Source organism: Hemiscyllium ocellatum, chromosome 7 (assembly GCF_020745735.1).
Source record: "Hemiscyllium ocellatum isolate sHemOce1 chromosome 7, sHemOce1.pat.X.cur, whole genome shotgun sequence".
NCBI classification, from domain to species: Eukaryota; Metazoa; Chordata; class Chondrichthyes; order Orectolobiformes; family Hemiscylliidae; genus Hemiscyllium; species Hemiscyllium ocellatum.
Window position 1 is genome coordinate 83,287,830 of NC_083407.1, and position 17,449 is coordinate 83,305,278.

The following is a 17,449-nucleotide window of genomic DNA, read 5'->3' on the forward strand; positions in this document are numbered from 1 at the left end:
ACTGTCACAGAAGGCTGTGAAGGCTAGGTCATTGAATATATTTAAGACAGAGATAGATAGGTTCTTGATTGTCAATGGGATTAAAGATTATGAGGAGAAAGCGGGAGAATGAGGTTGGGAAACTTATCAGCCATGATTGAATGGTGGAGCAGACTCGATGGCCTGAGTGGCCTAGTTTCTGTTCCTATGTCTTATGGTTGCTTTTATTTTATATTTCATTTTTTTTTAGTTGAAACAGGCACATATGCACATACATTCCTTTTTCCTGATGCCTGAAAAAAAGAGGGTCCTTAGCATGTCATTTCCAATGCAAGCAAAAGCATCACACTTTGAACATAATAAAACTCACAACAGTGTCCAACATTTTCTGCAATTGGAAAAAAGATTGATGGTTAATCCTGAATGAGAAAGTAATAACACTGACAACAATTTTAGGATTGTCAGTCAGGCTCAAAGTATAACACAGTTGTGTATACTGACTATATACACACACTCTGATTGGTCAGGGCATTGCTTTGAGAAATATACTGATAAATGGCTGCAAACTGTTTTGTTGATTGAAATAACTGCAGTACATTCATTCACGGTGGCTCAGCGGTTAGCATTGCTGCCTCACAGCGCCAGGAACCCGGGTTCGATTCCCACCTTGGGTGGTCTTTGTGGAGTTTGCACATTCTCACCGTGTTTGTGTGGGTTTCCTCCGGATGCTCTGGTTTCCACCCACAATCCAAAGATGTGTAGGTTAGGTGAATTGGCAATGTTAAATTGCCCATAGTCAGGAGTAAACATAAGGGAGGGGAATGGGTCTGGGTGGGTTACTCTTCGGAGGGTCGGTGTGGACTTGTTGGGCCGAAGGGCCTGTTTCCGAACTGTAGGTAATCTAATTAATCCCCTTCTTGATATTACTTGTCCTATCACTTATAGGTAAAGTAAAGTTGCGGTAGTCCTACTGAACAGTTGGACGGTTCTCCCTTTAGAGACAAGTGGTGGTGATTTAATCTGGGGGGGGTCACTATGCCTCAGGCGAGGGGAGAAGTTGGGAAAGAGAATCTTCATTGTAACCTCAGCCGGTGCGGGAATTGAAGCTACAGTGTTGGAATCACTACATCAACAAACTGACTGTCTTTCAATTGAACTAACCAAGTCCATCTTTGAATTATAACCTAAGATGAAAAGAAGCTCAAGTACACACAATTATATATGTCTTTATCATACACAGGGTCCTATTCTTTGCAGATAAAGAAAACACGTACATACGGCACCTATTTCAACTCAACAAAATAGGTGATAGCCATTTGTCAGCTTATTCCTCAAAGCAATGCCCTGAACAATCAGTCAACCTGTCTGGTTTAAAATCTAACCAAAGTTTAGCAGTTAACTGTCAAGCACAGCAGTTTGGCTAGTTTCCAACAGGGTGAGATTTGAGACAGAGATCATTAGAGACTTGAGCTTCTTTTCATCTTAGGTTATCGGTCAAAGATGGAGTTGTTTAGCTCAATTGGAAGACAGTTGGTTTGTGATGTAGTGATTCCACCACTGTGGGTTCAATTTCTGCACCAGCTGAGGTTACAATGAGGATTTTCCTTCTCAACCTCTCCCTTGCCTGAGATGTAGTGACTCCACTCCCGAGTTAAATCATTACCAGTTGTCTCTAAAGAGAGAGCAGCCCAATAGTCCTGTAGGACCATGGCAACCTTATTTTTGTCTACAAGTGAAAGGAAATGTAACACCAAGAAGGAGATGCAAATAGTATTGTTGTACTTCTGATATATTGTTGTCAGGTTCTAGATGGTGTTCAAACACATTAGGGGAAAACTTGATGAAAGCTTATTTATTTGTATGCAGTATGAAAAGGTAAATGCATCAATTTACCTTGGTTGTAATGATGAGGGTCACTGAACCTCTTTCAGTGCTCTATGGAATTGGAAAGAGGTGATATTGGTGAATTTAATACTGCTTGTTAAAAAGAACATGCTTTCCTATGTCTGCACTGTTCCAATTATTATGATAACTAACTCCCTATATTATCAAAATAGCACGATACGAGCACTTGAATCTATGTTCGAACATTTCCAGTTTAACCAGTTTTAATGGCAGTGCTTATGTAGATGTTCTTTAAAAAAAAACCTTCCTGCAAATTTTATTCACAAAATCTGCATTTAATTCAACATCATTGCTTTAATCACACCGAGTGAAAAACAGAGAGAAAAAAGAAACTGTAAAGCTTTCTATAGAAACTTCTCGTTTACCTTTTGTTTTCTGCACTTTGCAAAATTAAAGCCTGCTTCTCATCCTCCAAGTCCGGCCTTTCTCTGGCCACTACAATACCAAGAAGCTGGTCTTGCATTCCCTCTGTGGTAATCATGAAGTTTAACAGGGTCACCTGTAGATCAAGAGATAAATTCAAAAATGTTAATATTATCAGCAATTGTTAATAAGTAGGCCACAAATATAATACTTTGAATTATTTTCTTGCTATCCATTATAGTGATCATACTTTGAAATGAATCAGAATCTCTTAACATCACTTCACTTGTACAGCTCCTCCAACAGTTAATACTGGCTAACAAGACTTCATGTAGATTCAGGCTAAAGTTAGTAAGTATATTAGTAAAGAAAATGTGTACAACTCAATGCATCCATCCACTAATTTAGGTATACAAAAATTTATTATTTTAATATGAAACGTCCTTTCCTTATGGGTTAAGTACATTTCAGTAATTTGTAATCACAAAATGATTATGTCCTTCCTTTTTTTTGGGAGGGGCAGGGGAATTTGTGCAGGTTGACTATGATAAATTATAGACATCACTGCAATGTATATGGAGGTTTGTTTACTTCACCTTCATCTCTTTTGGATCAGGATTGTCTATCACGGAGATTCATAAAGCAAACCAAATGATCTTTTGAGCATTTTTTTTCTGGTGACTAATTACAGAGTGTCAAAAGTCATCAAACATAGAACTATACAGCACAGGAATGGGCTCTTCGTCCCACGGTGTTATGCCAAACATAACGCCAAATTAAACTAATCCTTTCTGCCTATTTTTGGTCGATATCCCTCCATTCCTAGCATATTCATGTACATATCTAAAAGTCTCTTAAATGCCCCTATTGTACTTACCTTCTCCACCACCCTAGCAGTACATTCCAGACTCCTACTACTCTCTGTGTAAAGCACTTGTCCCTCACATCTCCGTTGAACTTTCTTCCCTTTCATCTTAAACGCAAGCCCCCGTGTATTGGGCATTTCAATTCTGGGAATAAGCTTCTGACAATCAACCCCAACTAGGCATCTCATAATTTTATAGACATCTATCAAGTCTCCCCCCAGACTTTGCTGCTCCAGAGAAAACAACTCGAGTTTTTCTCGCCTCTCCTTATAGCTCAATGCAGACACCATCCTGGTAAACCACTTCTGCATTCTTTCCAAAGCCTCCACATCCTTTCTAAAATGTTGCAACTAGAATTGAATGCAATACTTAAAGTTTGGCCTAACCATAGTCTTACAAAGCTGAAACATGACATCCTGGCTATTGTACTCAATTCCCCGACCAGAAAAGGCAAGCATGCCATTGCCCTTCTTTACCATCCTATCTACCTACGTGGAAAAAGTGAGGACTGCAGGTGCTAGAGATCAGAGCTGAAATTGTGTTGCTGGAAAAGCGCAGCAGGTCAGGCAGCATCCAAGGAGCAGGAGAATCGACGTTTCGGGCATGAGCCCTTCTTCAGGGCTCTTCATAAGTCCTATTTACCTACGTGGCCACCTTCAGGGATTTATGGACTTGAATTCTAAGATTCCTCTGTACATCAATGCTGTTCAGGGTCCTGCCATTACCCGTATACTTTTCCTTAACATTTGATCTCCCAAATGCTACACCTCACACTTACTCGGATTAAACTCCATCTGCAATTTCTCTGCCCATACCTGCAACTGATCTATATCCCACTGTAACCTTTGACAACTGTTTACACTGTCCACAATTCCACCAATCTTTGTATCAAATGCAAATTTACCTACCCATTCTTCTACATTTTCATCCAAGTCATTTATATATATCACAAATTGCAGAGGTCCCAGTACGGATCCCTACGGAACACCATTAGTCATGAACCTGCAGCCTGAAAAATACTCTTCCACCACTACCTTCTGTCTTCACTGGGAAAGCCATTTCTGAATCCATGTCACTGTGGATCACATGTATCTTGATCTTCTGGATAAGCCTACCTTGAGGGACCTTGTCAAAACTTACTAAAATCCAGGCAAACATCCACTACTCTACCTCACCTTCATAACCTCCTCAAAAAATTCAATCAAATTAGCAAGACATGACCTGCCCTGCAAAGACTGACTGTCACTAACTAGGCCATGATTTTCCAAATGCGTGTAAATCCTATCCCTAAGAATTCTCTCCAATAACTTCACAGCCACTGACATGAGCCTCACTGGTCTATACTTTTCTGGATTATCCCTATTTTCCTTCCTGAACAGAGGAGCAATAATAGTTATTCGCCAGTTCTCCAGGATCTGTCCAGTGGCTAGCAAGGATAAAAGATCTTGATCAAGTTCCCAGCAATCTCCTCTCTTGCCTCTCTCAATGACCATCAGGCCCTGAGAAATTATCCACCTTAATGCTCTTCAAAAGACCTAACATCACCACTTGATCTCAAAGTGCCCTAGCATATTAGCATGCTCCGCACAAATCTCACTCTCTTCCATATCATTCTCCTGGGTGAATGCTGAATCATTTAAGATCTCATCCACATCCTCTGCCTCCAGGCACAAGTTCCTTCCTTTATCCTTGATTGGGCCTACCTTCTACCTAGTTATCCTCTTATTTCTAGTGTGTGTATAGAATGCCTCTTTAACCCTACTTGCCAAGGTCATTTGAGTGCTCCTTTTTGTTCTCCTAATTTCCTGCTCTTTATATTCTGGGAGGGCCCTGTCCTATTTTAGCTTCCTAAACCTTACATATGCTTCCTTTTGACTAAATTTATAATCTCCCTTGTCATCCAAGGGTCCCTTACCTTCCCATCCTTGTGCTTCTTCCTTTCTTGGAACATGCCAGTCCTGAACTCTTAAATAATTCCCACATCATGTTTGCTAATATAATCCTAATTATGATCAACCTACTTTTTCAGCTGCACTAGTTGGTATTTCATGGTAATTTCATGGAGAATCAGGTTCATTGTTATTCAAGATCATGTGCACTGAAGTGGGGTTAGAGGACAGATGATAATTGCATCAGGGGATATAGATATAATTATGTTATAATGGTGGGGTCATATATTCACTCAATTTCCATACACTATTTTGATTTATTATGAGTATTTTCTCATTAAATACTAAACTTGCAAATTATCTGAAGTGCATCCTTATGACCTTTTTAGGTCCCAAGACAACCATACAATCTCCCCTGTTAATTAGGCTAATGTAACATCCTCAGCCTTCAGACCTGTCTCAGCTCATCCACTGCTGAAACCATCAACTACAACATTTTTTTAACCTCTAGACCACTCTAATGGATTTGGTTGTTCTCCCTCACTTACACTTCATAATCTTGAGGTCATCCAAAACACTGCTTAACTTGCACCATGCCTCATTTGTCCAATATCGATGTTCTCAAGAACTTACATTAGCTACGAGTTAAGCAATGCCCCAATTGCAAAGTTCTAATACTTGTTTCAAATTCCTCCATGTGTCACTCTTTCTTATCTCTTTAATTTCATCCAATCCTACAAACCTCCTAGATACATGAATTTCAAAGTATGTGGCTTCTTCAGCAACTCTGATTTTAATTGTTGTACCATTGCTTGCCAGGTCTTCAGGTTTGGCATTCCCAGCCTAAAACTCTGTCTCTCTATCTTTTTTTTAAATTCCTTTTTGAAGTCCCTTAAAACCCACCTTTTTAATAAAGTTTCTAGTCATCAGACCTAACATCTCCTTAAGTTACATACTTTGAACTTTGTGAGTGAAATGTCTTGGATGCTTTATTACAATAAAAGTGCCATAACAATACAAGTGTTGTCGTCAGTCATAGAACTGAGGTGCTACAGAATAAGAGATGGTGGAAAGCCATAATTGAACGTAATTGCTATTAGAACTGTGGACATATGAATTAGACGAAAGTTCACAAGAAATGCATGCCGACATAAGATTTATATTTTAGGTATAAATGTTAGAACATAGGGAGTACAGCACAGGAATAAGCCTTTCAGATTACCATGTCTGTGCTGACTATGATTCTCCAAACTAATCCTATTTACCTGTAAAAGTTTATAAGATTATTATATTTTAAGATAATCTGTTTTGGTTTATTAGTTTATCATATTTTGAGATTGTAACTTTTAATGTAGAGTAGATAGAAGCAATATGATCTGTGTTGGGGTCTGCCTGATAGTAAGTTTGTATATTTTACTTGTTAAAGATCAGAGGAGCACTCAAATCAGGTTAAATTCATGACAAGTTGTTGCTTTCTAATGACAGCAACCTGTGATCCTTTGGGACTTTAGTGACTTTCACTTTCAGCTTCCAGCTTCCAAGTCTGCATTAAGTAGAATTTGATCTCTCAACATCTTAGAAAGATGTTACAGATATTAAGTTGTAAACAACTGCTGTATAAGCTATTCCTTTACTTCGAAGATGAAAGGAAGTTGGGACTGAGGGTATCTAATTCACATTTCTACCTGGATAAAAGCCTAACATATTTCCCATTGCCAAGAGGGAAAGAGAATAAAAGTAGTTATTTTTAGATCTGTTTACAGATTTTGCTTTAAACCCTGAAATATCAGAGGCAGACAAAAATTGCAGTTTTGTTTTCTGTGGTCTGTAGCCAGAGAACTAGAGGGCAAGAGCCAGAACACATCAGGGCTGCACTTTAACCATAGAAAATGTTGACCTTACTGGGCACCACACTGAATACAAGTAGGAGCATGCCCTAAGATTAAAGACTGCATTTGTTATGAGTTAATGGTTGTGAGAAGATTTGTTAAGCTTGAAGCCATGAGAAGAAATATGCAGCATAGAGCTCACAGTTTGGAGATTAGAAGTTAGCCATTTGGACACGGAAAAACAAAGCAACCTATTAGGTATTGAGTCCAGTTATGAACTGTAATTCTGTGGAGCAAACAATGAATGATAAGTGACTATATATGTAAATTGCCTACAAATGAAAATGTAATTAGTCAATAGTTGCTGTTAGTCATGTGTTTTGTCAAGGGTTTTAAAATATGAAATCTTAATATTCTAAAACATGACATCTTAGCAATTAATTGAAAATTGAAATCTTGAAACCTATCAGTCTCTACAAAGATCATCACAAAACTGGGGCCTCTTTGTAGGATTTCAAACCCTGCAAATTTCAAATTTCATATGCTGGAATTGCTTAAGTTGAAATAAACTAAATGGAACACATTCATCAATGCTATATATTTTTATTCATTCTTGGAATGTAGATGTCACTGGCTGGGTTAGCATTTAATGTCAGTCATTCATAGGTTTAGAAGTCAGCAGCTTGCTGTGCCATTTCAGAGGGCACTTTAGTGTCAATCACATTCTTTAATCCAGACTAGGTAAGGATGGCAGGCGATTTCCTTCCTTAAAGGATGTTAGTGAATTAGTTGGGTATTTATGGCAACAGTTACATGGTTGCTCTTAGATTAGCTTTTAATTCCATGGAGGATTTAAACCTATGTCCCCAGAATGTCAGCCCAGGATTCTGAATTATTAGCCCAGTGACATTACCACTTTGCCACCCTTGTTAAAAGTTAAACACTTTTTTGCATTTTGCTGAAACTCAAAAATGATGATTTGTTTTGCATGCCTTACAATAGTTAACAGATATCAATTTAAAAGTGGTGGCAGAAACATTGGAAATAGTAATAAAATTGGGAAACAAATGAGAACCTTGAAGAAGAAAATGTAATCCAGATGAAATATAAGCTAAATTGGCTCAGATTAAATTGCAAATGAAACAGCTGGAAATGAAACGGAAAAAAAAATTACAAAATTAGGTTGATATTTAGACTGAGCAGTTTGTATCAGGGAAAGATTGGACAGATTGGGCTTGTTTTGACTGGAGTTTAGAAAAGTAAAGGGTGACGACTAAAGTGTAAAAATGTCCTGAATGGTCTTAACAAGTGGCCATGGAAGAAATGCTTCCTCTGTGCATGAGTCAGAACCAGGAACACTCAAAAATCAGGTGTCGCCCTTTCAGGGTAGACATAAGAAGACTTTCTTTTTCCTCTCAGAAAATGGAGAGATTTTGGAATGATGCCTCAGGAAAAAGTGGAGGTGAGCCCATTGAATACTTTTAAACTGGAGGAAGACAGAATTTGGTTATGCAGGGGAATAAAATGTTTTCAGGAGTAGGTGAGAAGACAAATTTGAGGTTACAATCAGATCAGCCATGATAAACAAGATATTTTCCCTGGGTGGGGGAGTACAGAACTAGAGAACTTAGGTTTAGGGTGAGAGGGGAAAGGTTTAAAAGGAACCCAAGAGGTAACCTTTTCATGCAGAGGATGGTGCGAGTATGAATTGAACTGCCAGAGGAAGTGGTGGAGGGGGTTACAATTACAACATTTAATAGGCATCTATGTGGGTATTTGAATAGAAAGGGTTTAGAGGGATATAGGTCAAGTGCTGGCAGATGGGAATAGATTAGTTTAGGGCATCAAGTCAGTAGGGTCAAGTTGGACCAAAGGGTCTGTTTCCGTGCTGTACATCTCTATGACTCTTTGACTATACTGAAAAGTGGAACAGGTTCAAATGAGCTAAATGGCCTACTCATTTCCTAATTTGTATTTTCATAAATATAATATAAATCTAAATTGTTTCAGTGTAAAAGAAAGAGAAAGCCTTGAAATGCAAAGAGAGCGAGAGAGCGAAATTAAGGATTTTGAGCTGGACAGAGAAAGCTTTCAAACAAGTTGAGAAGTAGCAGGGTCAATTTTATGTCGAGTCAGATTTAATTCCTCATTTTGATTTAGTATATAATATTCACTGTATCAATTAGGAAGGAGTTGAAATATATTTTATCTTATTTGAGAATCCTGTGATGAAGTTACAGTGATCAGAAAAATTTGGACAATTCTATTACAAAGTATTCTGGTAGGAAAAGCTTTTGAGGTCTATTTGATTTCTTCTGACAAGCTCTCTACAGATTATTTCACAGTTAAGAATGTTATGCTAAATGCCAGAAGCATCAGAAGAATAGAAATTTAGGGGCTTGAGGAGAGATGGAATCTGATCTTTGTGGAATTTGCAAAAGAAACAGTAATGAGCTTTGATGAATAGTATAGATTAGATTAGACTTACAGTGTGGAAACAGGCCCTTCGGCCCAACAAGTCCACACCGACCCGCCGAAGCGAAACCCACCCATACCCTTACATTTACCACTTACCTAACACTACGGGCAATTTAGCATGGCCAATTCACCTGACCCGCACATCTTTGGACTGTGGGAGGAAACCGGAGCACCCGGAGGAAACCCACGCAGACACGGGGAGAATGTGCAAACTCCACACAGTCAGTCGCCTGAGGCGGGAATTGAACCCAGGTCCCTGGTGCTGTGAGGCAGCAGTGCTAACCACTGTGCCACCGTGCCGCACTTGGCCTGTACGAAGTTGAATCCAGAACTTTGAAAACAAAGTGTTGAGAATAGAGGAATACAGTAACAGTACTTCTTTAAGAATAAAGTCTCACTGTAAAAGAGTAACATTACTATTATAAGGGAAACATAATTTTTGGTTGATTGTTATTATTTAACTCACAAACATATGAGGTCAGCAAATCATTGTTTGTAAACTTTCAAAAAGGATATGGAGAGAGGTTGAGTGATAATGAACAAAACACAAGTTAAAATGAGGTGGATAATAATAATGAAAAGATACATCATTTTCAAAGCAGTAAAAAGGATATACAGAAACTTGGGTTCATTCAAGGAAACCAATTTTTTTTTATATAGATATTTTTATTGAAAATTTTTTTTACACGTTTACAAAAGAAAACTAAAAAAAACCCAAGTATAAACATTGATATACAGTTAATTTTAAATAAATAATAACCAAAATCTATCAACAAGAAAAAAATAAATACCAAGAGAAAAAAAACAAAACTCAACTAACTACTCATCTAACCTACAACTAACCAGAGCGTATGATTAAAACTCTTACATTATTCAAAAGAAAAAAAAACCCAACAGATAACACAGAAATTGAGCAGTGATATACATGCTCAAAATGTGTTAACATCAGATCATCACAAAACCCATATTCGTGCGGGATTCCTCTCCCAGGGGGCCCCGGACCAGCCAGGTTCACCCTCTCAATTAAAGAAAGGCCCTTGTTAGGATGACCGAAGTATCTGTATTTGTGTAATTCAAGAAGACCTGCCATATTTTATGGAGTAATTTGTTTTTTTTCTCCTGGTGCACCATATTTATAAGGAAGTCAGGGGGAGTATATTCCATAATTATTCTGTGCCAACTTGAAAGTCCATAAGGGCCCTCAGCCACTCAGTTTACCAAAATGTTTTTCCTTGCACAGAAAGAGAGAATGGAAATAATCTTTTCCCTGTTGTAATTTCAGGTGTTCTTTATCCAATAAATGATTCTCCTATAGGAGAGCTATATCGATCCTTTCTTTCTTGAGGTTTGATGATATTCTCCTCCTTTTGATTGATGAATTACTCCCCGTGACATTCCAGGTGCACCATTTAATCGACCAATCACCCATAATCACCGGACAAGTCCAAGAGCCCCCCCGGGAGAAGAAACCCTATCCAAAACATCCTGAGCATAGAGCATATAAAATTCACAAAAATAAAGGCTCTTTAATACATTCTGATCAATATAATAAAAAAACTATTTCTAAATAAATAAAAATAAAACATATTTAAATGGAGATCTTCCCCCTTATTCCCAGGGGGCATCACTTCCTTTCCAAAAACCCTTTATAACCTCTCCCAACCAGTGCTCCACCCTTGACCCGGGCACTCCACAATAGGATAAAGAAAATACAAGTATACTACTGAGCTAGAACTAATAATGAGTACCCTACCCGACACTCCCCCCCCCCGCCCCGCCGCCACTCACACCAACATCTGGATTAATATTAATACCATATATGAACATATATGAATATAAAATTACAGTGTCAGCAAATGATAATTAATATAGTAATACAAAATAACAGGAGAAAACAACCCCACTCCTAAGGACAAAGATAAAATAGGATAAGGTAACCACCTTCCCCCCATTTACATTAACTAGACCCCCTGGCCTATATATATATATATATATAAAGGAAGAAAATCGCTAAGTAAAGAATAAATAAATAAACCCCTCTTCCTACTCCCAGGAGACAATATTAAACAGTAAAGTAATGAAAGGAAAAAAAAGGGGGTAAACCGGCATGGGGGGAGGGCAAAACAACATCAACTAACTCTTATAATTTATCTAAGAGAGTCCAAAAGTTTCTTGGCCTTCTCTGGTGATCCGAAGTTATACACGGACCCTTCATGGCTGAAGCGTAGTGTAGCTGGGTAGCGCAGGGAGTACTGAATGTTTAAGTCCCTTAAACGCTTCTTCGCTTCATCAAACGCCTTCCTCTTTCAGACCAAAGCTGGGGAAAAATCCTGAAATAACATAATCTTGGATCCTATATAAATCATGGCTTGGGGGATCTTTCCCAAGATTTCTGGAAGCTTCCAAGAGCATCTGCCTCTCCTTATAGCTCTGTAGCCGGAACAGGACCAGGCGGGGGAGGGGGGGGCGTTGGTTCGAGCTGCGCCCGTGCACTGCAACCCGGTAGGCCCATTCCACCCTTACCTGGCCTGATCCAGCCTCCAGATTTAACAGCTGTGAAAGCCACTGCACAAGGAACGCCGTAAGCTGGCCTTCTTCTTCCCGTTCAGGCAGGCCCAGCAACCGAATTTTTTTTGACGACCTCGAGAATCGAGGTCATCAATGTGATTCTTTAATGTCTCGACTTGCTGTTCGAGAGTCCAGACCCGATCCATGGCCGATTCTGCTATGATTTCGGAGATCGCAGCCTTTAGCTCCGCCCCTCCAACTCAGCGCTCAATTTCTTTGATGTCTCGGCCATGCTTTTGTAGCGCGGCCGGGAGTGAATTCCATCAGCTTCGGGACTCTTCAATGAAAGCATCGATGTTCACATCAAGTTTAGAGATTATTTCCGCGAAGTTCACCAGCGTAGGTAAGTCCCCCGGGGCGGCTGCAGACACCTCTGCTGCAGCTGGGAAGGGTGGGGGAGGGGCTCTTGCCTGCTGAGAGCTGCAGGCTCCTTTCCCCCAGTCATTTTTACAGGAGACTAGACTGTTTAAATTTTGTACTGACCACTAATTACATTCAGTAAAAACTATTTTAAATGATTTGGTGAGTGTGGTAGAGGCGGGTGGCCCACTTTGCCCAGGTCTTGGGAGAAGCACTATAAACTCAGACTTGCTGAGTTGCCGCCATCTTGGATCCCTCCAATTTGTTTTTTTATTGCCGTAAGATAGAATGCTTAAAGGCAGAGTGCTGAAAGTTAAGACCAAAAGCAGTAGCTCCCGTGATAGTATGGTTCATGTTTCTCCAGGAAATGTGTACCAGAGGGAGGAATTGGTAATCAACCAATTCCATCTAATGTACTTACCATAAGTGTGAATCTGAACATAAAAGATTATAAGGGTTTTATATCTGAGGATGAATAATTACATTGCTGTCTGAGAAAAGACTAAAAAAGTACAGGCAGTCATCAGGTTGCAAACAGATTCTGTTCTGGAATCTGTTTGCAAGTTGATTTGTACACAATTCAGAACACAATGCAAAGCAGCCATTCGTAAGTACAGGAAATGTTCATATGTTGCGTATTTAACATTACACCATGGGTGGTTCATAAGTATGAGCATTCATAAGTCAAATGTTCAAAAATCAGAGTCTGCCTGTACCATCCTTAGGGTTACAGGATCTGCTTAAAGCTCAATGCCAGAGGCATGAATGTCTCTCCACAGAACAGTAAGTGCACTGATACAAGGTATTGGTAGAAGTTTTGTTCTTGTGACCTTCTGTCAAATGAATTTAAACTGTGCTTTAGTCAATAAGTCTTTGTTATTCTGATGGTGCCTGTATTGCCTATTGATAACATTGATTCCATACTAGGAAATATCTTTCAGCAAAAAATGTTGTCATTTCTGGGGATGGGTGAAAAGCCTGCTGGAATTGACAATGGACTTAAAGAATTAGAAACTACTTCTAATCTTGTTGCAAAAAAATCCTGCTCTTTTTATGAAAGATGTGTCAAGAGAGTTAAAAGCTCAAGCTTGTAATATGGAATAAATAATAACAATTCAAGTTCAATATAAACTGGATGCTTTAAGCTAGCCTGTAGTTGCAAATTTATAGGTGTTAGATGACAATACAACAGCAGAAAATACCAGGCAAATGACCAAATAAAAAGATACAGAGCAATGAACTAAAATCATTCAAATACTGTTATTTTGAAACTATGAACTCACTAAAAAGGTTGCCAAGACTTTTCAAACTAATCATTAACATGAATAACCTTTAAAAGACATTTGGACAGATACATAGTTAAGAAAGGTTGAGAGAAATAGGGGCCAAATGCAGGCAAATGGGACTAGTTCAGTTTAGGAAACCTGGTCAGCATGGACATGTTGGGCTGAAGGGCCTGTTTCCATGCTGTGTGACTCTAATTAATTTCTTAGAACAGCAGAGTTAAACTATTACCTTCTGTTAAAATGTGGAAAGTACAGCTTGGATATTTGCTTGACAGAAATGTATTTTGTCGACTTTGACATTAAAGAATCCACAGCTGTGAAACTGAATAGAGATCAGAAAGTAAAATCTGAACATGACTATTCAAAGATTCTGGATTAGTGGTACTGGAAGAGCACAGCAGTTCAGGCAGCATCTGAGGAGCAGTAAAATTGACATTTTGGGCAAAAGCCCTTCATCAGGAATAAAGGCAGAGAACCTGAAGTGTGGAGAAATAAGCTAGAGGAGGGTGGGGGTGGGAAAAAAGTAGCATAGAGTACAATAGGTGAGTGGGGGAGGGGATGAAGGTGATAGGTCAGGGAGGAGGGTGGAGTGGATAGGTGGAAAAGAAGATAGGCAGGTAGGACAAGTCATGGGGACAGTGCTGAGCTAGAAGTTTGGAACTAGGGTGAGATGGGGGAAGGGGAAATGAGGAAACTGTTGAAGTCCACATTGATGCCCTGGGCTTGAAGTGTTCCGAGGCGGAAGATGAGGCGTTCTTCCTCTGGGCGCCTGGTGGTGAGGGAGCGGCGGTGAAGGAGGCCAAGAACCTGCATGTCCTCGGCAGAGTAGGAGGGGGAGTTGAAATGTTGGGCCACAGGGCAGTGTGGTTGATTGTTGTGGGTGTCCCGGAGATGTTCCCTAAAGCGCTCTGCTAGGAGGCGTCCAGTCTCCCCAATGTAGGGGAGACCACATCGGGAGCAACAGATATAATAAATGATATTGGTGGATGTGCAGGTAAAACTTTGATGGATGTGGAAGGCTCCTTTAGGGCCTTGGATGGAGGTGAGGGAGGAGGTGTGGGCACAGGTTTTGCAGTTCCTGCGACAGCAGGGGAAGGTGTCAGGATGGGAGGGTGGGTTGTAGCGGGTCGTGGACCTGACCGGGTAGTCACGGAGGGAACGGTCTTTGCAGAAGGTGGAAAGGGGTGTGGAGGGAAATATATCCCTGGTGACGAGGTCTTTTTGGAGGTGGCAGAAATGTCGGCAGATGATTTGGATAAGGCGAAGGTTGGTAGGGTGGAAGGTGAGCACCAGGAGCATTCTGTCCTTGTTACGGTTGGAGGGGTGAGGTCTGAGGGCGGAGGTGCGGGATGTGGACGAGATGCGTTGGAGGGCATCTTAAATCACGTGGGGAGGGAAATTGTGGTCTCTAAAGAAGGAGGCCATCTGGTGTGTTCTGTGGTGGAACTGGTCCTCCTGGGAGCAGATACGGCGGAGGCGGAGGAATTGGGAATACGGGATGGCATTTTTGCAAGAGGTGGGGTGGGAAGAGGTGTAATCCAGGTAGCTGTGGGAGTCGATGGGTTTGTAAAAAATGTCAGTGTCAAGTCGGTCGTCATTAATGGAGATGGAGAGGTCCAGGAAGGGGAGGGAGGTGTCAGAGTGGTCCAGGAAAATCTAAGGTCAGGGTGGAATGTGTTGGTGAATATGATGAATTGCTCAACCTCCTCGCGGGAGCATGAGGTGATGACTATTCAAAGACTGAGTTAGTAAGCCAACAATCTGTGATAAGGTAAGGGTTAGGAGAAACTGTGAAAAAGTCTCACGTTAAGAACAACAGAAAATATTGAATCCAGAAGGTAAAAGGTATTGAGAAATAAAAGAAGTTCCTTCTGGGTCTGCAATTTATACTTGCTGGTATTCAAAAATCAGAGGAATTGAAATTTCAAATTTCTCTATAAAGGTTATAAGCCTTGATGGTGACCATAACATTATTTTATGCATATACCAAAATGTGTAATTGTAATTGTTGCATGTGATATTCAATAAAAACTTACATTAAGTGTTAAAACTGCTTGGAAACTTAACAATGACCAGGAATTAAACTGTCAAAAGCTTAAGTAGTATACAATTTTTCATGAAATTTCACACCTTGACAGATGTTTCTGGCAGGTAATGGGGATTTCTCAGTTTCGTTGTGATGTAAAAGCGGAAATCTGGGGCATATTCAATTGTGGAATCTCCCAGTCGAATGCACATGCTGCCACCCTGCTTGAATGTTTGCTTAAGCAGCAAAGGTTCCAGGATGGGATCTAGCTCCTCACCAACATTTTCCAGCAGAACTGAAAAATTAATTCATTAACATCTGAATTTGATCTGAATTTAGCTTCATAGTGATTCATAACAGATATATTTTCTAAGATGATTATTCTTTCATTTGTACCAAGAGTTCATTTTAGTTCCCATATCCATGTTATGCCTCACCTTAGTAGATGTACTATTCTCTACTGATAATCAAGGTTTCTGTTGAGACCATTCGCCTTGTAAAAGGTGGAAATAAGACTACAAAGAAATAATTACATTGTCTTTTTTTGAGGAATTCTATCATCTTCAGCCACATGGTCATATATTTCAATAGCAGGCAAAGCTATGATCCATCTTGTCTTCCAATCTAATTTTCCTGCACCAAGAATCCAGTAACAATTAGACTTCAGCACTAAATACCAGCAGATTACCGATTTCGTTTTTGAAATCGCTTAAGTTTCCTGTTCAACAACTGCATTTCCACTTTATTCCACAAAATTACGAGCCTTCAATTAAAATGATTTTTTTTATACTTCAGATTTTCATTGTTAGAATCAATGCTTCCCAGTTTTACATTAATCTTTTTCATGATTTTCAAAGCATTTAGAAGTTTTTGTCCCTAGTGTTTACTTTCATTAGAGTAACATCCCAAGGTATATACAAAATTAGACTTTGTTTCAGTCACCTCCAACAACAGAGCATAGCTTTTTCAAGTCAAAAGGAACAAACTTAAGAAGGAACTCTCAATAAGATCTCAAAAGGCTATACAACATTTTAAAATAATCTTTTTGACATATCATCTTATTTGTTCGATGGTTCTACATTTGATCACATTACCATCTAAAAATACCAGGTTGCTAGTGTTAGTAAATTGCCTGCAGTGCTCAGAGACCGCACCTGAATGGATAATTAGACAAATTTCACTTTTCATTTACTTGAATTCATTTTGCAATTGTCACTTTCATGTTTATCCAACTTCTTCAAATCCTGCTATATATGTGTATATTAGTGTTCATTATTTAATGTTGTTTTAATTTTCATAATCTCAACATTGAAGTACCTCTGAACCAACTCTAGCTATTAATAAGCACAGCAGGTCAGGCAGCATCCAAGGAATAGGAAATTCGACGTTTCAGGCATAAGCCCTTCTTCAGGAATTCTGAAGAAGGGCTTATGCCTGAAACGTCGAATTACCTGCTCCTTGGAGGCTGCCTGACCTGCTGCGCTTTTCCAGCAACACATTTTCAGCTCTGATCTCCAGCATCTGCAGACATCACTTTCTCCTAGCTATTAATAAACCCCAACAGCAACTGTGCAAGACACAGGAACAACTATTTTCATTAGGCTCCTCAGTGACTTTTAAATCATAATTTTTATCCAGTTAGTACTTTAAAATTGAGCCTCATGGGCTAGATAGTAAACATACTCTTTTATATTCACATAATCAAACCACAGTGAATGTGAATTTGATTAGAATGTTGTTCCATTATTTAATTAATTTACAATCACCTGTTAGAGGTTATGTTTTGTTGTGGCACAAATGAATCTCTATATTTGTCTGTTGCATAAAGGTGTAAACTGATCTACACATGTATAGTCTGAGTGGACTCCATAACTCAACTTTTTTACGCTAAAAGTTTTAT

The 17,449-nt window shown here is 39.4% G+C and overlaps 1 protein-coding gene across 1 annotated transcript in view; it reads right to left on the reverse strand.

Annotated features, from left to right (window-relative positions):
- The window catches only part of dnah7 (dynein, axonemal, heavy chain 7), a 343,519-nt gene that overhangs the window by 120,686 nt on the left and 205,384 nt on the right, over positions 1–17,449 (reverse strand). Inside the window, exons 44-45 of the mRNA XM_060828125.1 lie at positions 15,654–15,844; positions 2,250–2,383 (exon numbers count right to left, since the gene is read on the reverse strand). Of these exons, the coding sequence (XP_060684108.1) occupies positions 2,250–2,383; positions 15,654–15,844 (325 nt within the window). The remainder of the gene's footprint in view (positions 1–2,249; positions 2,384–15,653; positions 15,845–17,449) is intronic.